General features: G+C 42.7%; 1 protein-coding gene across 1 annotated transcript in view; it reads left to right on the forward strand.

The window, feature by feature from the left end:
* Positions 1–22970, forward strand: part of igsf9ba (immunoglobulin superfamily, member 9Ba) — a gene marked incomplete at both ends in the record, with an annotated part of 62027 nt that overhangs the window by 31922 nt on the left and 7135 nt on the right. Inside the window, 15 exons of the mRNA XM_079514445.1 lie at positions 1748–1899; positions 8753–8870; positions 10150–10291; positions 11631–11776; positions 12634–12776; positions 13478–13618; positions 14324–14443; positions 15467–15617; positions 18326–18449; positions 19245–19420; positions 20367–20593; positions 21084–21168; positions 21325–21486; positions 21581–21626; positions 22679–22765. Coding sequence (XP_079370571.1) covers positions 1748–1899; positions 8753–8870; positions 10150–10291; positions 11631–11776; positions 12634–12776; positions 13478–13618; positions 14324–14443; positions 15467–15617; positions 18326–18449; positions 19245–19420; positions 20367–20593; positions 21084–21168; positions 21325–21486; positions 21581–21626; positions 22679–22765 — 2020 coding nt within the window. The remainder of the gene's footprint in view (positions 1–1747; positions 1900–8752; positions 8871–10149; positions 10292–11630; positions 11777–12633; positions 12777–13477; positions 13619–14323; positions 14444–15466; positions 15618–18325; positions 18450–19244; positions 19421–20366; positions 20594–21083; positions 21169–21324; positions 21487–21580; positions 21627–22678; positions 22766–22970) is intronic.

Below are 22970 nucleotides of genomic sequence, written 5' to 3' on the forward strand. Positions count from 1 at the left end.
GGTCGTGAGCTGTTCTCACAATAGTTTGCTTTTCTAGTGAGAATATATCGGCCGTGGCTCAGCGGTCCAGGCACCTTGGCTGGTAATCCAGTCTGGCAGTGTGCCGCGGGTTCGACTCCCGACCCCGACGGCCTTTACTGCATGTCTTCCCCCCACCTCTCTCCCCATTTCCTGTCAGCCTACTGTCTGTCCCTCCATAAAAAATATAAAATAAAGGTGAAAGCCACAAAAAAAAAAAAACATTAAGAGAATATATCGGCAATCTATTTTTTGGCTGACGCTGGTCGATAGGAATATTTTTGGCATAGGCCTGTAATTGCACATCCTTATGTCTTGGGATTGCCATTAGAGCAAATTATGCGAATTATTCTTGCTGTAAAAATTCTGGCATTGTAGTGAAAATACAGCTTTTGGCGGCGTTATTCTTGAACAGCCCGAGAATCTTGTCCCTGTTCGAGTAGTAGTGAAGGCGTACAATGATGATACGCTCCCCTCTTCATCATTACTCCTAGCCTGTGAGCTCTGTCTATGATGACCGGGATCTGGAAATTACTGTCCCCGAGCACTGAGGGGAAGAAAGCAGTTTATATCACAAAGCACAGCCTCCCGCGACAACTGCAGCTCTGATCTTAGTATATATACATGTAGAGAGAGATACTTTGTTGTTTGTCGTCTGCCATGTCGGTCTCGGCGTAGTTTAGGTTTTATTTAGGTTTCCTAGTTCCATCATCGGAAGTCCACGACTGTTAACTGTTGTCCAAATAAAAAGACAGGAGGCAATGGTTTCTTAACATTTTTACAAGATGAGAGGTATTTGAAGATATTTTCTAATAAAGTGTAGGCTGCTACTAATTGAAATAAATGCATCTATTTTTCTCCCCTTCGTTGGTTCACTGTTCGTCTCGGCGCAACTAAAACAGGCACATACCCAATGCAATATTGATAATCTGGCCTAAATCATTATTCTTTCAACCTCATTGCTGAGTCTCTCAGAAAATGTCATGTAAATTGTTGAACATGACTGTTGAAATCGGATGGATTTTGATTGCAATCGGTGTCCATGCATTGTGCACCTAGACAACATCTTAATCCCAATAAATATCTGTGCTGTCACTGGCACTGCTGATTGAACATGGACGCCAGGTGTAAAAATGACAACTGCATAGGTCGGAAGATAGCCTTTGCACCGTATTGTACCGGGTGGAAGACGGGGCCAAGACTCTGAGAGAGTACACATGTAACCAGATGTGGACCAGTAAAGATACATTTTGTTACATTTGTACTCTCTGAGTTACAAATGGATACATTAGTAGGTACTCAAAGCTACATCTTAACCTAAATCTCTATCAGAACCTGGAGTCCTGTTATAATGTATAAATAATTCATATATTTACCATACCATATTAACTATTACATAATTCGAACATTAGAGTTGTTCAGTGCAGTATTTAATACTCACTTCTACCACTATGAGTCTATGACGGCACAACTGCAGTAGCTACACCAATGCATTTGTTTAATTTTCAGTCTATATATGGCCTATTGTCTTTCTCTATGTCTCACAAGATTGCTTTTCACACTATCCGCTTCGAGAGCAGGTGTGTTCACATGTACATCATCGTCGACAATTCATGTTATCAGGTGTGCATGTGAAAATTTTAATATTTTTCCGGATTTTAAGGTGAATATTTGTTATGTGAATAATAACACTTGCCAATAATGATTCATATTTTCTGTTCTCCTACAGCCCCTCCCACCTTTACAGCAACACCACCGCAATATGTGGAAGCAAAAGAGGGGGGCAGCAGCCTGCTCAGCTGCTCAGCCCAGGGAAACCCCAAACCATTGATCACCTGGCTGAGGGAGGGGGAGGAGCTCGGAACCAATGCAAAATATTCGGTAAGGTACTGGTTCTCACACGTTTTCATGTCAAGGACCCCCACATTATTGCGACCTGTGGTCGCAATAATGCACAGTACACATCGGCTGCTATGCCTCACGCACCTTTATATATTATATATCTTATCTCAGGTACTATGTGTAAATATTTTTTGGGGACCGTGTTAAAAACCTTTAGTTGTACAGTTTTGTAGCAAAGGCTTGTCAATATCTTTTGTGAGAAAGCACAAAGCAATGAGAAAGGAAGGCAGTCCGCACACGAGGCCATACAGGGAAACCCCTTTACTTTACTTTACTTTACTTTACTTTACTTTACTTTACTTTACTTTACTTTACTTTACTTTACTTTACTTTACTTAATATTACAGTAATATGGGGGTAATGTAATAATAATATTATTATTATTTTACCCAGTAAAGAGTATAAAGTAAGGTATATTACTCTCCCAAAACAGTAATATTATACCATATTACGTTGTAAAAAATACATCACACTTACTTTTTTGTTTTGTTGGCTGCCATTTGAAAACATTTCATTTAAAAGGTTGCGAGAGATTGCTGCTTTATTTTATAGCCTTTTCGGGTGATTGGTGACTCTTCTTCTTAATATTATTATTCAAAAACAATTGGATTCAGTTCTAAAAGAAGCTGACTAAACAGATTGTGTACATCCCTTTTTTGCGGTTACAAAAGTAATATGTAATATATTAGTCTTTATTCCAAGTATAATATGTAATATAATATTACTACTTTTTTAAGGAGTAATATGTAATAAGTAACATATTACTCTCTTGAGTAATATTGCCCAACACTGATCGTGATATTGATTTGAAGTCATACCGTCATTTTGTGCTGAATGGGTGATGTAATGTACAGGAAGGGACTGTAGTGTGCAGGAGTCTCCCTGTGTCATAGGGGCTCCCCCAACTCACCCTTTCTTCTGTAGGGACTGTAGTGTGCAGGAGTCTCCCTGTGTCATAGGGGCTCCCCCAACTCACCCTTTCTTCTGTAGGGACTGTAGTGTGCAGGAGTCTCCCTGTGTCATAGGGGCTCCCCCAACTCACCCTTTCTTCTGTAGGGACTGTAGTGTGCAGGAGTCTCCCTGTGTCATAGGGGCTCCCCCAACTCACCCTTTCTTCTGTAGGGACTGTAGTGTGCAGGAGTCTCCCTGTGTCATAGGGGCTCCCCCAACTCACCCTTTCTTCTGTAGGGACTGTAGTGTGCAGGAGTCTCCCTGTGTCATAGGGGCTCCCCCAACTCACCCTTTCTTCTGTAGGGACTGTAGTGTGCAGGAGTCTCCCTGTGTCATAGGGGCTCCCCCAACTCACCCTTTCTTCTGTAGGGACTGTAGTGTGCAGGAGTCTCCCTGTGTCATAGGGGCTCCCCCAACTCATCCTTTCTTCTGTAGGGACTGTAGTGTGCAGGAGTCTCCCTGTGTCATAGGGGCTCCCCCAACTCACCCTTTCTTCTTTCAGGAGTCTCCCTGTGTCATAGGGGCTCCCCCAACTCACCCTTTCTTCTTTCAGGAGTCTCCCTGTGTCATAGGGGCTCCCCCAACTCACCCTTTCTTCTGTAGGGACTGTAGTGTGCAGGAGTCTCCCTGTGTCATAGGGGCTCCCCCAACTCACCCTTTCTTCTGTAGGGACTGTAGTGTGCAGGAGTCTCCCTGTGTCATAGGGGCTCCCCCAACTCACCCTTTCTTCTGTAGGGACTGTAGTGTGCAGGAGTCTCCCTGTGTCATAGGGGCTCCCCCAACTCACCCTTTCTTCTTGTCTTATTATCCCTCCCCGCTACAGCTTCTACAAAAGGTCATAACGAGAAGCCCCGGGTTTTAACACACTTGCGTTAGTAAATGATGGGGTGATATCCTAATGCATTATTAATTCCTTCCTACTGCATCAATATTACATTACTGCTAATATGGATGTTACACAAAAAAATGAATATCAGTAGTGAGAGCCAAGTGCCTCACTTCACTATAGCTTCAATGGTACGCCCCGAAACACATAACTTCTACCAGCCTGTCCATTTACCTATTCATAAAAAAACTTGTATTATTGGGCCTGACATTGACAGTACAGTAGCTGTTGAAGCAGGTCACCAATCTGCATGCAGTGAAATACAGCCCGAAAACAAGGAAAGCTTCTCTTTGTGGCAAGGAGATGTCGATGGTGGTGATCCTGGATACACAGGCATGTTTGCTCTGTGTCTCTCTTCCATGGAGATGTCATGGAGAAAGGGGGGAATGTGACATGAAAGTAGAGAGGTTGGAGAAATCCTTATCATCACCTCAGCAACCCCTTGCTATTTCAGAACCTAATCCAAGTTTCCTCAGTGTGCCTGTGCATAGCAGACATTGAGATTCTCTCTTCATTTAATCCATTTTGGGGCGGGAACCCCTTTTGGTGTTTTAAACATTATGTTGTAATTTAGCTATTGAAAAATAGCAGATCTACAAGCTCATAGCGCGCCACCGAGTGGCGCGCTACGAGCTTGTAGGTCTGCTATTTTTGAAAAATCGTTAAAATGTGCCTCAAATCTTTCAGAAAATTGTCATGATTTAGAAAACTTTTTTTTTTAAATTTCAGGCCTGAATGGGTTAATGCCTACCCGTCATCTGCTGTCTAGTGTCTATCTCGTCCCTCCATTCGTCCCTTTCTTCTAATCTGCTGCCTTCCATCCTGTTCTTCTCCTCTGTTCATTTTCTGCATCCTCCTCTCCTCTTCATCCTCCACTCCCCTTATTGTCTCCACCAGGCCGAAGGCATGGGCAGAGAATATATGTTTTGCACTCCGTCCGTCCGTGTGTGTATGTGTGTCCGTCCGTCCGTCCGTCCGTCCGTTACCAGCTAATCTCCTGCACCGTTGGCCCCATCCATGCCAAACTGTGCACACTCCCTGGATGTCAACGACAAACCTCTTTTGGCAAAACGCATTTCTGTATATTACTTCTACACATTTTATCCAATCACCACGCAATTCGGTATACACTATCTCCATAGTCATGTGTTCAACACGGCTCTGCACCATTTCCCATATTCCATCCTGATTGGCTAAGATTGGCTTCCAAAGCTCGCATGATTGGTCCGTTTCAAACAAAATGCCACAAATCACAAACACAGTGTGCAATTTCCGTGATATTATACACATGTATTATATTATACAGGACGACATGCCACTTAATTTTTTCCAAATCAGCCTCACGGTGGCGCTATAACCACCGTGTCTCTCCTCTCCGGAGTAATCCTTATGCTTTCTTTCTATGCTGTAAAGAAAAAGGAGTCTGTGTTGCAGAACTGGCCAATGTAATAAACAAAAAAGAATTCAAAAGAACAAAGGTGATCAGCCAGGGTTCTAATTATGTATCAACTATCCGTAGCAAACAATCAAAATAATATCTCTCTTCGTCTGAATAGCACGACCGCTTCCCTCTACACCAGAACCGAAAGTAAACACAAGCTATCCCATAATACTCCTCGTCAAAGCGCTCAGCCCGCCAACACAGTTAAAAGAATAATCCCCCTGTATATACCTTAGGGTTACAGCACTATATAAGAGGCCAATTCCTGTTTTTACCTATAACTGCATTCATCTGTGTACAACTTTGTATGCGCACTGTATACGTAGTGCCACCATGAGGCCGATTTCTGCCAATTAGTCACACAGATTACATCCAAATCTCACGCAAATCGGTACACATGATCTCTGTAGTCATGTGATCAAGACGAGTCTGTTGGATTTCTCAGATTCTACACTGATTGGCTAAGATTGCCTTCCAAAGTTTTTAGGAGTGGCCTGTTTTGTACAAAATGCTGCGAATCATGAATGCAGGCCCGAGTGCAGTGAAACTGTGCACGCATGTTCCCACTAGGCTGAGGAAGCAATGCCACTTGACATTTTTTAAATCAGCCTCATGGTGGCACTATAACAGACTAAGTCACGCCAAGTGCACACTCCCTACAGCCCAAGGAAAAACATCTGGCCTGCATTTTTTCAATTCTGCCTTTTCGAGCGCCCCCAGGAGGCCCATTTATGTGCAACACTCTTTTTAGTCCTTAAGATTTTATGCAAATATCAATCCTGGTGGAGACCTGTGCCCCGAGGGGCAATTCTTCTAGTTGTTAGTCTTTCCTTGCTCATCTTACATTATGATTTATTATATTCACTTAACATTTTTTTTGTGGTCTGCTACAATGTAACTATTCAGTCAAGATTGTAGTTATGCACAAAATGCTAATCGTGTCATTGTTTATACTAGAGCGGTGCCTAGCGCGGACTCTATGCAGATGTCAGAACATCATTGTGAAGTCAGAACAACATTAGGATGTCAGAACAGGCCAGCTCCATATATGGACGTATAGGGGTGATCAGGTCCAGAGGCTTTTGTGCGTGGTTCTGGACAATCAGCTATATCCGACAGACTCGACACCGGGCACTGCACTCCCTGTGGGGGTGTGGAATGCGTGTGTCGAATTTGAAGTCGGTGGAGTGAACGGTTTTCGAGTTATGTGGATTACAGACGTACATACACATGTACACACAGACTTGGTGTGTTTATAGGTAGATGCAGTGGTACCGGATACCATGCAGCAGACTAGGAATATTTTATTTGGGTGTGTCTTGTAGTTTTAGCTGCTAAGCTCTCTAAGCACATTTTTTTTGAAAGACAGATTAATTCACCGTGCACTGGTGATTTTACTATTACGCCATACTCGGGGGGTGCAGTGGGGGGGGGATGACCGCTGTGTGAATCGGTCAATAGGAGTAATCCCAGAGGTGCAGCAGTCACTTGAATGGACAGTCCACAGCTCAGTGTGACTTGAATGGACAGAACTGTACAACCTACTGCATAATTTATGGGGGTATTTCTATTAGGTTTGGTTAGTGTGTGTTTCTTCTGATTTATTTGGTTCTTGTCAGCGCCTCTGTACAGGGCCACAGGCCTGGTGACAAAGAGTTACAGTAAACGTTTCCAAGGTTACCATGTGAAGAGATTAGATCCACGTCAGAGTTAATTTGAAAAAATCACAGTTGTGTGAAGTGAGGGGCGCTCTTATCATTATACATCATCGTACATCATCAAATTCTGGCCAATCACAATTGGCATCCTCACTTTTCTGTCCTCACTTTTTATCCTCAAGTCCAATCCGGCTAATCACTTGTGGCGTCCTCAATTTTCTGTCCTCACCTTTTGAGGGGCGATAGCCCCTCCTATGTCCAGCTTTTGGTGGATGTCCAGCTTTTTGTCCAGCTTTTTGTCCTAACACAAACATTAAAGGCCATTGACAATGAATGGACAATTTTGAGTGTTCATATAAACATTGTGTAACACAAACATTGATGACGAAGGAAAGCAATGTGATTGGATGGAATAAGATGATGTATGATGATGTACGATGATAAGAGCGCCCCTCCCTTCACGCGGGCACTATGGGGTGCTCAGCCAATCAAATCAAGCACACACAAAGCTGGGCATTGGAGGGGCTAGTGCCCCTCAAAAACATATTTAATCAAACATGGATGACTTCAGTGTCTCATCATATTGGAACCTCAACACTGCAGAAGACAACTACAGTACCTTTGATAACCTTAAAAATCTAATCAGATCTCAGGACCTAAATGATATGGGAATGGCATGGTTCCAATGAGACTCCATGTAGGCTGCCTGTGACATCAGTCATCTAGTCGTCAGTCGTCTGTGACACATCTAGGAGGTTTCAACTGCATCCGAGTCCCATGCGTTTACATGCACAACATTCATTGGGAAATTAATTAATTAATTCCGAACATCAGAATAACATGCTCATGTAAACACCTCAATTGGAATCGAATATCCCATTCCGGTCTGACCCGAATAAATTTTCATTCGGATTTGGAGGGGTGGTATATACCGTTTGAATCGGGATATATTTTTCATGTAAACACTTTATTCCAAAAGCTACTGAGAGTTTGGAATACATGCATTATTTTACACATGTCTGCCCATAGTAGTGCTGTTAGACCAAAGCACAATGCCTTGGTCATGTAACCGAATGAGGAATACTTTTATTCGGGTTCCATGTAAACAGTTGGGTATGAATCTCTGTTCGGAATGAATTCATTCTGAATTACTAAATATTGTCCATGTAAACGCAGCCATCATTATTAAATAAAAGTTAAATATTTCAAAAATAATATAACACATTATGTGAATCTAGAAAAGGGCTCTTCATGGAGCACATATCTCTGCCAGATTAGCCTAGCCAGGGCTGTGTAAGTCATGGGTTGCAGTTTTGTGGCGGCACGTATGTGTGTAAGTGAAAGTGTTTTTGGAGGCCCCTGAACATGCAATTCCAATTTGGGGTTGATTGGATGTTGGGTTCATCATATGGCGTTTTTGTAAGAAATCCCCTACTTTGAATCCAATTACAGGCAAACACTACGAAATATTAAAACCCTGTTTGGTGGTCATTGTTGATCGACATGATGAGTTTTGGCATTTTTTGGTAAAATAGGTTTGCATGCGAAGTTCCACACCGATTGGAACAGCAGTTTGCAAGCTGCACACAGACAGACAAAGAGACACACAGTCAGGGGTAAACATCATCTCCGCTTACCGTCCTGGTGGAGAAAGAATTGTGTAATTGTGTAATTCTTCGGCCTATTGGCATTGTGCAAAAGAAACTTGCCGAGATTAGCGACAGACAGACAGACAGACAGACAGACAGACAGACAGACAGACCACCCTGCACACAGACCATAGACTGCTCTTGTAGCAGAATCACACCGTAGAAGATACTCCTTGTGTTGTGTTGTGTTCATTCATGCACATTTTTGATCCCCACCGTCTGTGTGTTTTGTTGTGTGTCACCACAGGTGCATGACGGCAGTGTCAGCATCCTCGCCATCACTAGAGATGACAGAGGAGCATACACATGCCGCGCCTTCAGTGACCAGGGGGAGGTTCTCCATACCACTCGCCTGTTGGTTCAAGGTAAGGAAAATGTGCGTGGCATGCGGTGGCATGCGGTGGCATGCGGTGGCATGCGTGGCGTGGCGTGGCGTGCGTGTGTGAGAACATCACAGTCTGTCTCCGGTCCATTAACTAGGCTCTCTGCTAGACACAGATCAGTTAGATCGCTGTGATACCAGCCTTCACTTTCGTCTCCTTTCTGTCTTTTGCACCTACAGTACAGCACACACACACACACACACGTGTGTGTGTGTGTGTGTGTGTGTGTGTGTGTGTGTGTGTGTGTGTGTGTGAGAGTGAGTGAGTGAGTGCAGTACTCTACTAACCAGGTGAATTTAATGTTTGCTCATGTGTTTGGTTTGGTGGATGAATATTGGTTGCACAAAGCTTTGCTGCGCGAGTTATGCCCAGAGCAATAATAAGCAAGATATATCTGTGGAAGTCTGACACTCACATTCATGATCTGTTTTTGAGGCATGGCTCTGCAGGAAATCTATTGCTGTCTAGAAGAACAGCTGTCTGTCTGTCTGTGTGTCTGTCTGTCTGTCTGTCTGTCTGTGTGTCTGTGTGTCTGTCTGTCTGTCTGTCTGTCTGTCTGTCTGTCTGTCTGTCTGTCTGTCTGTCTGTCTGTCTGTCTGTCTGTCTGTCTGTCTGTCTGTCTGTCTGTCTGTCTGTCTGTCTGTATGTAAAAGCAGTCCTTTTTACCATTTATAGACAACTGACTCATATAACTGACTCATATAAGTGCAAAATCAACATTGGAGCCTCACTGTTCCCATGTGGATCCCGAGTTCCACAGGCTTGGATTTCTTTATTGTTGAGTGAGACACACTGGATAATCAGTAGTCAAACTAGTCATATCTAATGTATAAGGCTCTGCATGCTATGATGGAAACAACAAGGTGGCTTGAATCTGGGGCTTACCTTATACCTTTAATGGCGTCTGCTGTTTTGTTTAGGTTCTTAAGCAGTACACAGTACCGCAGGGAACAAAAGGTTTGTACTGTGAAGCATGCGTCAGCTCCTCACTGACTAACATTAAGATTACAGCAGCCAGCCACTTGCTGTCTTGCACATCAGGCTGTAGAAATGCTGTAAATATGCATACTTTGTACTCTGTCTGCCAAAGCCCACACTCTGTTTCTTTAGTCGAAGTACACTAAGGTCTGTATTTAGTGTAATAGGTTTATTTGATTTTCTGTTCCGGATTAAAAGCCACACAATGTGTCGCCACTTGTTCATGATACTGAAATGTATCTGTAATGTAATGTAATGTAAATGTAATGTGTCTGTCTTTTAGGGCCTCCATACATTGTATCACCACCAGAAAACATCACTGTAAACATATCCCAGAATGCACTCTTCACCTGTCAAGCAGAGGCATATCCTGGAAACCTCACCTACACCTGGTTTTGGGAAGAGGATAACGTCTACTTCAAGAAGTAAAGTTATGATCGAGTTCACTTCTGTACTGTAATCTAACTGCCTGTTCTGTCTGTTCTGTGTGATCTGAGAGTCTAATTAACAGATCACATTTTGTGATGATATATATATATTTTTAAGTATGTTCCCTTTTAGTGTTTTTTATTAACATGTTGTGCTGTGTTTTAGTTTCTTTTTTACTTATTCCTGTATGAGCTATGGGACACCTGAAGCTATGGGGCATTAACAAAAAAAAAGCTGTGTATAACTAATTGTCTCAGGTGGAACCTTCATTTTCCCCAACTGAAAGCCTCAGCTTCATCGTCCTTGGAGCTACAGTATCTAGCGCATTTATGGCCCAACCTTTGTGTTGCGAGTGACGCCGTGTGGGAGCCTTGTCCTGTGGTTAATTTGAGTGGCCATGACTTGGCAGGTGGCTGCGTGCGTGCGTGCGTGCGTGCGTGCGTGCGTGCGTGCGTGCGTGCGTGCGTGCGTGCGTGCGTGCGTGCGTGCGTGCGTGCGTGCATGCACACACCTGTCCTGGTGTGGCCCCAGAGGATGTCAGAGTGACCCTAGCAGGGGTCTGTCTGGCCCGTGCCAGGTGCATTAGCATGCTCTCATGACACTATCACATGACTCTGTGGTTGTGTCCTGCTACAGTAGGTATGCAGTGATCTGGTGTGTAGCCAGGAGGCCTTTAGAAACTGAGACACTACATTTGCCAGGGAGAATAAGTGAATGGAGCATTGACTGACGTGTAAAGCAAGCATGGCTGCTTATTTTGTTTTGGACAATCACACCATATGGATAATGCATCTTCATATGAAACAAAACGTCACTTTGTCACTGAAGCTCCAATGGATTGATATCTTCCTTGTCTGTGTTTGACACAGAAGAACAGCATTGCTATGAATGGAAATGTCTATTCTATGCTTTTCTCTTCTATGGGGGAGATTGTTTTTTTTTAGCTAACTTGATTTATTGAAAAAATAACAAAATGCACAAGATAATTACAATGATAAATATTGGGAAATTCTAACATTCAATGTTTTGCTAAATGTATTACTTGTCATGTCATAGTCATGATGCACAGTGCACTGGATTTATTCTCCATTCAAAATGCAATTATAATATCTGCTTTCCATTAGAGTGTTTCATTTGAAAGGGTAGCAAGGGAGAAAACACGAGGGCTGTAACAACGGGTGATTATGGCAATTAGAAGATTTATCTTTCAGACCCCTCTTAGCACTGGCTGCTGTCTGACTCTGTGCTGCTCTCTCATGGCACCTTGGTGTAATTGCATTCATGGCATCTTTCAGTGACATATTGTGACAAAAAATGTCTGCATCCTATTCGCAGTGACCTGAAGCTCAGAGTAAGAATTCTTATCGACGGCACCCTCATCATCTTCCGGGTCAAGCCAGAGGATGCTGGAAAATACACCTGCAGTCCAAGTAATAGCCTCGGAATCTCGCCCTCAGCATCGGCACACCTGACTGTTCAGTGTGAGTGTTACCATGGCAACGCAGTATAGGGGGGAGGGGTGGAGAGACTGTACAGTGAGCTGTGTGAGGAGGAAACAGCAGCAGTATGGAGGCTGCTAGACTGCTAGATTATCAGCACCCTGTGTCTTACCATAGAAATGCTCAGTTTACAGTAACCTTCCTCAATTTCAAGGTCATGTGTTGTGGAGAAGGAAATCATTTCTGCACCCATCATTTTTGACTGAGCCCCTTTGCCGCAAATGTATGACCCATTCTGCCATATTCATGTTTTGTAAGGATTTGATGATAAAAGTATGATATATTCTGATACTCTCCTTCTAAGGAGAGTTGATTGCAGGCTTGTCCTAGCTTATAGCAGTGCCAGTCTGAATAAGACTTGAATAAGACTCCTTTCTGTTCATCAGAACCAATGAAAGCAAAATGCCACTCCCGGCCATCTGATTTATTTTTCTTTTTTTTCTTTCTTTTTTTGTCAGCCGTAGTGTGTTGGCTATGCTAATTTGCTCCCAAGTTGCTACTGGTCATTGATTTCTGTGCTCCAGTGTATGTGAGAGAGATGGGGATCTGCAGCACTGCAGCCTGGGCACCTGATTCATCACTGGCCTCAGATAAGAGTCATCAAATCTAAGGGAATTTGAAATCTTAATTTAAATTCCCTACACTAAGTTTGTAATGAAGCACATCATTAATCATCCATAAATATGGTTTTATCTCTCATGTCAAGTTAAACGAGACACTGGCATGAATTGGCATTTTTTTATGAGAATGTGATTACATCATATATTTGAGAGAGATGATATTGATTACTTAAAGTACCTGTAAAATTGCTCCTGATTGTTAATTGCGTTGTCCCTCAGACCCTGCCCGCGTGATCAACATGCCCCCGGTTATCTATGTCCCACGGAAACTGCCAGGGGTCATCCGCTGCCCAGTGGATGCTAACCCACCTGTGACGTCAGTGAAATGGGAGAAAGATGGCTATCCTCTCCGTGTGGAGAAGGTCGGTGTGCCTCAGGGTTTACCACTGTTACAACAAGTCCAGATGTTGATTTTCTGTCCCACAAGCACTCAACTCCCAGTCCAGCCATTGCACTGGAATAAGATACAATGTCCAGAAGAGTATGCAGACTCTGCACACAATCATACCTCCAATGTGAGCATTGTTGAGACTTAAAAAATAATAGAATGACAGGGTTCTTGTTGCTACGTACATTGCCCCTCAATTTTTGAGGGGCGCTAGCCCCTCCTATATCCAGCTTTTGGTGTGTGTGCACAAACATTGTCCTACACAAACATTAAATTCCCATTGACAATGAATGGACAATTTTACGTCAAAGTGTCTGAGCAATTAGACATAGTGTCTATTTTAGTTTGATTTTTGAATTAATATTTGAAAAATAAAAAAAAACTCAGTTCAGTATTTAGAAGGCGTTTTCAAATTGGCCTCAATCCTAAATGGGTTAATCTTACTCTTAGCTGTCCAATAAAGTTTTTTCTTGTCTCAATACAATTGCATTGGAGATACAAATGTGGCGACTCATACTATTTTCATCTGCCGGAACCTAATTAACACATGCATTTCACCTACTTTAACATTCACCATCACTGTCTTATTTATACAGTAGGTCAAATGATGATGTAGTATATAGTGGAGAGTAAGATATTAAAAAAATGTACGTGTTCGTTCTTCTTCTGTCTCAGTACCCTGGTTGGAGCCTGATGCCAGATGGAAGTATCCGGGTGGCAGAGGCCACAGAAGACTCCCTGGGCACGTACACTTGTGTGCCTTACAACGCCCTGGGTACCATGGGCATGTCCCCCCCTGCCACATTGGTGCTAAAGGTACATAAAACGCCCTGGGTACCATGGGCATGTCCCCCCCTGCCACATTGGTGCTAAAGGTACATAAAACGCCCTGGGTACCATGGGCATGTCCCCCCCTGCCACATTGGTGCTAAAGGTACATAACATATCGGCATGGCGACTACAGTATATCATCCCTCTCATGCCGAAACCTTGTATCTTTTATCTCCATGTTTCAAGTTTTTGTGTTTTTGAAGGGTGCTAACCCCTCCTTTGCCATTGATAATGAATGGCCAGCTTTGAGTGTTTGTCCTAACACAAATATTGAATGCCATTGACAATGGATGGCCAGTTTTGAGTGTTTGTGTAAACACAAACATTGAAGACAAAAGTGAGGACGGAAATTGTGATTGGCCGGTATGAGATCATGTATGATGACGTATGACAAATCGATAAGAGCGCCCCTCACATCACATGCGTGTGATTTTTAATGAATGCCCTTCGAGTCTCATTTAACTATTGTATATATTTTTTCAATAGTAATAAAAAAAGATTTGTGTGAATGTGAATGTGAATGTGAGTGTGTGTGTGTGTGTGTGTGTGTGTGTGTGTGTGTGTGTGTGTGTGTGTGTGTGTGTGTGTGTGTGTGTGTGTGTGTGTGTGTGTGTGTGTGTGTGTGTGTGTGTGTGTGTGTGTGTGTGTGTGTGTGTGTGTGTGTGTGTGTGTGTGTGTGTGTGTGTCCAGGATCCCCCTTACTTTAACGTGAGGCCTGGGGGGGAGTACCGCCAGGAGGCTGGGAGAGAGCTAGTTATTCCCTGTGCTGCCTCCGGAGACCCTGAGATACCAACCATCACTTGGAGAAAGGTATAGACTATGGACCACAAAGCACACAACACCACAAAGCACACGTCGACAGAGAACCAAACCATCTAGCGCTGTATATGCTGCTTGATGTGGTGGATGTACTTGTGGTGAATTATTGTACCATGGCCACAGGCAGAGAATGCTCGGTTTATCTGCATTATTTTCGGATAGCCACGCTGCTGCACTCTCATCGTGTTTTAAATTATCAACTAATAATATTGTATCAAGTGTTTAAGCTAACATTAGCTACAAGCTATCCACATGCTTCTATGGGGGTCATTCATATAGGAACAGGAAGTGGGGGGACATTATCAGGAATTTAAGAGAACTAGGCCCCTTGGTGAAGTGGTGAAGTGCTCCCCGACCCTGGATCTGCTATTTTCGAGTCTCCTCCCACCAAGTGGTTAAGAATCTGTTGGGCGACCCAAAACACTAGCGGGGTTTCCTGTGTTGTGTTACGTTGAAATTGGTGACTAATGAAGTATGAATACGGTTTGAAGCAACAGCTGTACCTATATTTGAAATAGTCTCGCACAGGGCCCTGCAAGCTGCGGGCCGTGGTGCTAAAACGCCGGGCCTGCTTATCTTTATTACACACACACACACACACACACACACACACACACACACACACACAAACGTTGTGTACACAATGGAGATCGGGGGAGACTGAAAAGTGATGACAATCACTTGACAAACAAGCTGATGACAATCACACTGTCTGATGACCCATTAGACCCATACTCAGCCATCCAACTGCAGGGATGAGAAGATGTAGATTCTAAAAGCTCACAACACGTCATCATAATGAGGTGCTTCAATTGTGAGCTTGTAGATAGTCTTCGTCAAAAGGATTTGATGTAGAGAGGGACAAAAGGAGGGGGCCAAGTACCAGACCCCTGGGGTGCCCCGGTAAATAAAAAAAAATAAAAAAAGAAAGATTGCATAGCTTGTAATTGATTGATTGACTTTCATGAAATCTATATAATTCAATTATTTTATTTGTGTATATATATTTTGAAGGTGGGGAAGCCTAGCAGGAGTAAGCACAACATCCTAGCCAGTGGCAGCTTACAGTTCCTGTCCCTCAGCAAGGAGGACCATGGGGAATGGGAGTGTGTAGCCACCAACGTGGTCACGAGCATCACTGCCAGCACACGACTCCTGGTCATAGGTACATTTTCCTCTGCATTTTCCTCTGAAAACTCACCATTTCAGACTCCAACTCATATGGCCTAGCACTCCTTTGTCCATTTAGATAGATGCTATACTATGCAGTTATCTTTTCATCCATGTAACTTCGGGTGGATTTCGATTGATCAGTGTTTCGTTGCTCAGAATTTCTCAGAAAGTGATCCCAGCAATATTATATTATCTCCTTGTTCCTTAATAGGAAATGCCTATTCAAGACACAGAGCAATATATATATATATTAAAACAAACTAAAAACAAACTATATAAAACATTTGAATACAATAAAAGTAAAATAAGTCCAAATAAAACTTAGAGTGCAGAAGAATCATTAAACAAATCTCAATAAGGCAGTGGCAAACAGAAAGGGTTTTAGCTGTGAGTTCCAGCAGACATGCAGTTTTGTGGGATTTTTACTCCTAGATATATGGTGTATAAAAACTGAGCACTGCGTCTAAAATGAAACTGAAATCAAAAACAAAAAAATCAAATGTTACAAGACCCATTGTCTAGGGGTAAAAGGTAATGCAACATATAAAGGAGAAACGGAAACCAAGGTCTAAATGCGAGTATTTATTCACAATAATGTAGAATAATAAAGATAATCAAGAATATGTACAATAAATGGCTCTAACTAAAAAAAGAAAAGACAATAAAGGTATGAACTCAAACACTCCTTTCCGACGGGAGGTAAATATTAACAAATGTCCCAATAACAAAATACGGCAAAACAGTTAGTTAAACAAACGGCAGTATGACGGATGGGGGAAAGACCTTGGAAGATGTTTCCCCAGCCGCTGTCTGGAGGAGAATGAACTAAGTAGTGTGGAGAGCTACGGCCGTTAGCTCTCCCACGTGACCGCCAGCCAATGGTGAAGGTTGATCAGGCTTCCACGGTCATGGCCAACGGGAACACCCCAGACAGACAGCTGATGACAATCACACTGTCTGATGACCCATTAGACCCATACTCAGCCATCCAACTGCAGGGATGAGAATGAGTCCAATACAGTGTTCATAACGTAACTACCACTCATGTATAGATATATATATATATATATATTAGAACTTAGAAGACATCGAAGATAATTCCATATATATATATACTATACCAATACTATCACCATATAAATACATATACAGTATATAATATTAAGCAATAAATACATTTATATACTGTATATACCCTGGTAGCTCTCCTGGTAGAGCGTATACCATTAAGGCTCAGTAATTAATGCCTAGGAATCTGACCCAAAGCTCTTTGCAAAATCTCTCTCTCCTTGTTTCCAGTATCTCTCACTGTATCTATCTGAATAAAGCATGAAAATGCCAAAAATAAATCTAAAAAAGGTCAGTAAAACTGCAGCAGGGACAGTTCGGCCACCACAACACCCCAGGGCTTGTGGTTTCAATGTAAGCAGTGACCAGACTGTCTCGCAGTGACTGACCTTCATCTGACAGGTGTCACCAAAGCTGGGTTGCAGACAGCCAGTGTTGCCAAGTCCGCTTATTATAAGCGACTTTGGGCTTGTTTTTCTGTAAGGTTGCTTGTAAATATTGCAAGTTGTGGGATGCAGTCTTTTAGGCTTGTTTCTAAAGTGAAGTTGTGTATTTGGGCTTGCTTCCTAATGTTGTTTAAAACAACAGTAGTAGTTAGTTAGTTAGTTAGTTACTGTGAGAGTGAGGTCTAGCCAACACCAACTCGGGACTCCTGGATTGTTGCCCTCCACACTCCTAACATCAGGTTCTTGAGTTCTACAGTGTTGTTAGCTAAACTGTCGTGCCGCAGTGCATCTACGTAGGTGGTGCGCTTCTTTCCCCTCCTGGCTTTGCCCTGGGTTGGCTCCAAATTAAGTATTTGTCCACATACCCCCCCATCTGAACATATTTTGTGCCAAGGACCCATACAAGAATTGTAGATTATTTTACGTTACATTGTAATAGCCAGGAACCAGGCGAATGTGCCATTAGCATTGTGACACGTTGTGAGCTTGTACTGTAGATCGGCTATTTAAAAAAAGCTGATGTAACTATGTTTAAAGTGGTAAAACTGTTTTTTATGCTATATTATTCTTTTTTCTGTGTGTGTGTGTGTGTGTGTGTGCGTGCGTGCGTGCGTGCGTGCGTGCGTGCGTGCGTGCGTGCGTGCGTGCGTGCGTGCGTGCGTGCGCACGCGTTGTGATCATGTGGCCTAGTCACTTCTTTTGGATTGAACTCAATATGACTCACAGTCTAACTAACCAAAACAGCTGTTGAGGGACTGAAGTGAACTTGACAGCAAAGCTGCTGCTTTACTAAGTGATTGTGAAGTGATAAAATATGAATGTTTTACATAGCGTTAAAGCTGCAGTCCATGTCCTCGTGCGAGCACCTACAGTGTTTACTTTTGACCTATAATGGAGAGCCCATTTAAGAAGGCACGATATTTCCCTCTGAGTGTTGTGCAAGTGTCAACCCGTAGTATTCTTACCTGACCTCAGGATTTACAGTAAGTGTCTCAATAGAAGTGCTGGGAGACCACCTCCGACTCCAGTTGTGTCAGTTATGTTGTAGCTATAGCTGAATGGATTGAGAGGCCAGGGTGCCTCGAGCGCCCAATATGACCAGCAGCAGGGAAGCCATCAGCTGGGTGAAGGTCTACATAAATACAAATGTGTTTTAATCAGTATTTGTCTCTCTCCTAAATACTAGGTACCAGCCCACATGCTCCTGGCAATATCCATGTGTTGGCCTCTACATCTTCTGCTAATGTGTCCTGGGAACCAGGATATGATGGTGGCTTTGAACAGACATTCTCAGTGTGGTATGGCCCAGTGTGAGTACACAGCAAAATCCTGAGTGTTCTTTTATCTCTGAGAGTGAACAAATGGACCTTTGGGGTCCATTTTCTTTCACTCTCAGAGTTAAATTAACACTCAGGATTTTAGAGTGCTTTAAGCTGATGTGAAGACATTAGAAGAGAGGTATGATGTTAGTTTGACATGAGAGCAAAGTGTTGTTTTACCATCAAAGAGGTAAAAAGGTTAACTCAAACGTTCATTCCACAGACTTGAAGCAGACATGATGAGGACAGCCTTTCACATACATTATCTTCTCTGGGGGTTTAGTATTTATTTATGGGTACATGATTTACTGCATTGCAAATTGACGTGCATTATTATTATTATATGAACTACAGTATAACAGATCATAGATTATGTATAATTAATGTTGAGGCTTATTGGAAAGGTAATGGAATGTAATACAAAGCCATTGCATTAGCATCGTATTAGCATCTCATTAGCACTGCACATGTCTTACTTGTAGTGTAGTGTAGTGTAGTGTAGTGTAGTGTAGTGTAGTGTAGTGTAGTGTAGTGTAGTGTAGTGTAGTGTAGTGTAGTGTAGTGTAGTATTGTACAAGTCTACAATTAATAGTGCTATGTAATAAGTTAGAGAAAGGGTTAGAAAGGGTTGTCTGATGAACCAATGGCCTCGTTTAGATAAGGGTTAGGCATTTTAGGAAAATTAAACATATTTTGAATACAGTTATATATATATATACAGTTTTACATGCTTAAATTAAGTGAAATGGCACTCAGCCTTCTCTCTGTTCAATTTTTGTTCCCCAGGTCGAAGAGAGTAGACTTTGGGCCTCATGACTGGCATTCTATGCCTGTCTCTGGCACTCTGATATGGTTGGTGGTGCCAGCCCTGGAGCCCAGGACAGAGTACCAGTTCAGTGTGTTGGCACAAAACAAACTGGGCACTGGGCCGTTCAGTGAGGTTGTGACAGTTAACACTGCAGGTGGGTACTGCTTAAATTGCTTTTAAAATACAAGTAAACATGCTTCTGTTTCAATCATTAGTTTTTTGTTTATTTTTCTTGCTATTTTATTGCAGTGTGAAATAGAATGCTGTAGAATGCTTATTTGGCTTTATAGTTAGGTTTTTGCATAATATTTGTCTATTTTCATTTTGTGTGCTCATCAAAAAGATGTGTAACGCAATACACTGCCTTTTTGTCCCCATTATCTCCCCCACAAAAAGAAAGTCACGCACAAACATGCAGAAATAGTAAATAAGAAAGCATAACAGAGTACAAGCACAGATCAACTACCAGTTGAGCCACAATAAGCAGTGAAGGACATGAATTATTTGTATTATTGTTCTTCTAACTATGAAATCCTATGGACTGGGGGCTCTCACTTCCTCCTTTGTCTGTCTTTAGATTATCATATTAAAAAGGTTTTGAACACCATTACCTATTTCAAACAAGAGTGCACTCTGCAGTTCAGCCATGGTCATACAAGGCATTTCCAGTTGAGTTTGTTCACATTATCTGTCAATACAGTATGCTCTACCTCTCTCACTTTATGCAGTAAAATCCTCATAGTTCATTTATTGTAACTCAAAGAGTGTGCAAATGTAACCAAGTGGACCGGTAATCCAGAACGTAATGAACAAAATGTTATTTTAAGAAATCTCTATAGTAGAGTGGTATGTTTGATGTGGTCTCCCTACTCTTCCTCTGAGAAATGTAGGTGTCGGGTAGGACACCTACTGGTCAAGAAGTAATACTGCTTGAAGCTCATAACAGCTAATGCAACATCTCCCCTGGCCAAACAGGCAGTGCCTCTTGGATGAGTGGTTGAAATGTGGTTTAAAATCCTGAGTAACAAAAAAGTAGCTAAGTAACATAAAAGTTATGGACTGCAGCTTTGACACTGGTGGTTTTACTCTATGTATCGTAGGCTCTCCTTTGAGTACCCCAGAACCACAGGTGCTTCTTACTCCACCACGGTGCCTCACAGCCAATCGCACGCAGCATGGAGTCCTTCTCACATGGCTCCCTCCAGCGAACCACTCATCACCCGTTGATCGCTACATCATGGAGTTTCGCCTCGGTGAGAGATGGGAGGTGTTGGACGACCTGATCCCAGCTACTGAGACTGAGCTCATAGCCAGAGACCTTGTTCAGGTAAGTATTCAGTGAGTTCCATAAGTATATTAAATTTTCTCTTTACTTGGGACCGTAACATGTTATTGTACTTTTTGGAAAATCACACAATGGCTGTGAGGTTAAAGCCCTCATATACACTTTCTTCCATCCTATGTTTTTAACTTCTGGGACAGCACTTAACAACGCATGTCCTTGCTAGCCATTTTGACTCCTGATAGATAAATTCCTCCTTTTCTTCTGCTATGCTGTCTCCTTATCAGCTTTTCCACTCTCTGTCTCAATTGACCATATTAATACAGTGGCCAAAGCAAAATGGCCGCTGTCTGAATATGATCATTGAAGTCACAAAAGGGAGTGGACTGCCCACTTTTTTTTAACAGAGCAAACAAAAGTATTCACATCACACTGACAACTATTTGCATTGAAAAACCACCCCACTGAGCTAAATGTGATTGCTCTTAGCTACTATGAGACAAACAGAGTGTGATTTTGTTTGTGTCCCTGGCAGGAGTCCTGGTATGAGTTTAGAGTGATGGCAGTCATGGATGACCTCATCAGCGAGAGCAGCAACGTAGTGGGTGTGTCTAGCACAGGTGAGCTTCTTGACTGCAGAATCACAGTCTGTACAGTTCATGTGCCTTTAACCAAGAACACAACACAAAAAAACTTGTGATTTTCATGTGTCCGGCCCGTCAACCCTACCTCACCTACAGTAACATGCTGTAATTAGATTACTTATGCTCCATCAGATCCCTTCCCCCCTGCAGAGGTGGCTGATGAGGGGTTGGCACGACCTGTGGTTGCGGGCGTCGTAGCAACCATCTGCTTCCTGGCAGCGGCAGTTCTTTTCAGCACTCTAGCAGCTTGCTTCGTAAACAAGCAGCATCGCCGCAAACTTAAACGCAAACCAGGTTGGCCTTATTCTTTGCTACTGTACTGCTGTCTAGTTTCTACTGGCTATGTTTCGCTCTGAAACACTATTTCTTTCTGTCTTTCTTCTCTTAGACCCTCCCTTGTCAGTGACACACTTCAGGAAAAGCATAGAGTCACCGTAAGTAGCCTCTGAAAGCCAAAGACAATGCCCTGTGATCCTCTGGAGGTAGTTAGCCCTGCAGAGGGTCTTAGTCACTTGAACACTACCTTCCTTACCACTTGCAATGACAAGCTCCTCAGCGGCATGTTTGAATAGTTTACACTATAAGAAATGTGTATTATTAACAAGCAGTGTAAGGCAGCTGAAAGTACAGTCTGGTGAGTAAATGATTACCTGTGAGATGGATAAAGTCATTCAGTGTGTGTTCTCCATTGCATTTTATCAGGAGGAAGTATAACGGTTATTGCAGAGGAGGTGTTATTATTCATCTGCATGATGCATTGAAGACAGTAGTAGTACACACTGAAGTGTGTGAAGTGGTGAAGCATTGATAACAGACCAGAGAGATTATGTTGGTGTGCAATAGCAACCTCTAGCGGATCACAGACATCGTTCAGAATAGCAAAGTCAGCATTTTAAGCACATTATCCAGAGTGCCACTGCTGCAGTCTCTCTATTGATTTTTGATCCATCTGTATTCTTTAACCTTAAAGGCTTGTCTGCTCTCTGCATGAGTGTAATAAATGGTCAATTCTGTTTGTTTATCATTTTAATTCTGCACATTGTAATGTACAATATCAGCTATGTGTGTATGCAATGTACTGTATATGTGTCTGTGTCTGTGTAAATCTGTATTCATGTATAATGTCATTTGAATCTAATTGTCATGTGATAATGTTCAATGTGTAGAAATCATTTTATATTAAGTCCAGTTGATTGTGATAATTGATAGGATAAAGATAGGTTTCTGAGAGTTGTTATTTCTTCTTCTTTTTTTAAGGTCCAGGTCAGGTCAGGGGTTCCTTAATTATGTAGCCTGTCCTACATGGATTATTGACCTTATTCAGGCATCGGCCATTTAGATTTTACTTCATACCCAGGGGTGGGGGGGATACACACTACCGCCTGAGTATGAAGTAAGAGCAAAGTAGCTGCTGTGTGCTGTAAATATGGCCAATTGATATAGCTGACAGATGAACTAGGCCCATGTCATTTGTCTCCCAACGCAGGCCTCCCCTCACCCCCTTGCCAGGGGTAGAGCCCTGCTGGGACGAGCCTGCCAGGAGCAGCTACATACCCCCGCCCGTCAGCCCCCTGTGAGTGCCTGCCTGCACCATAATACAGTGTGTGCTGTGCTGCACTGGCTTGGCTGCATGGTTATTGCATTGCATAGAAATTATGAACTGACACTGACTATTTGCTTTAGCGTGCCACCGGCCTAACCGCATGCACCGACTTTTCTATACGCATTGAGTCGGCTGCATGTACAGTACTTTGTATATGCATTCCTTTTTATATGTC

The sequence above is a fragment of the Electrona antarctica genome (assembly GCF_951216825.1).
Source record: "Electrona antarctica genome assembly, chromosome: 11".
In the NCBI taxonomy this organism is placed as follows: domain Eukaryota; kingdom Metazoa; phylum Chordata; class Actinopteri; order Myctophiformes; family Myctophidae; genus Electrona; species Electrona antarctica.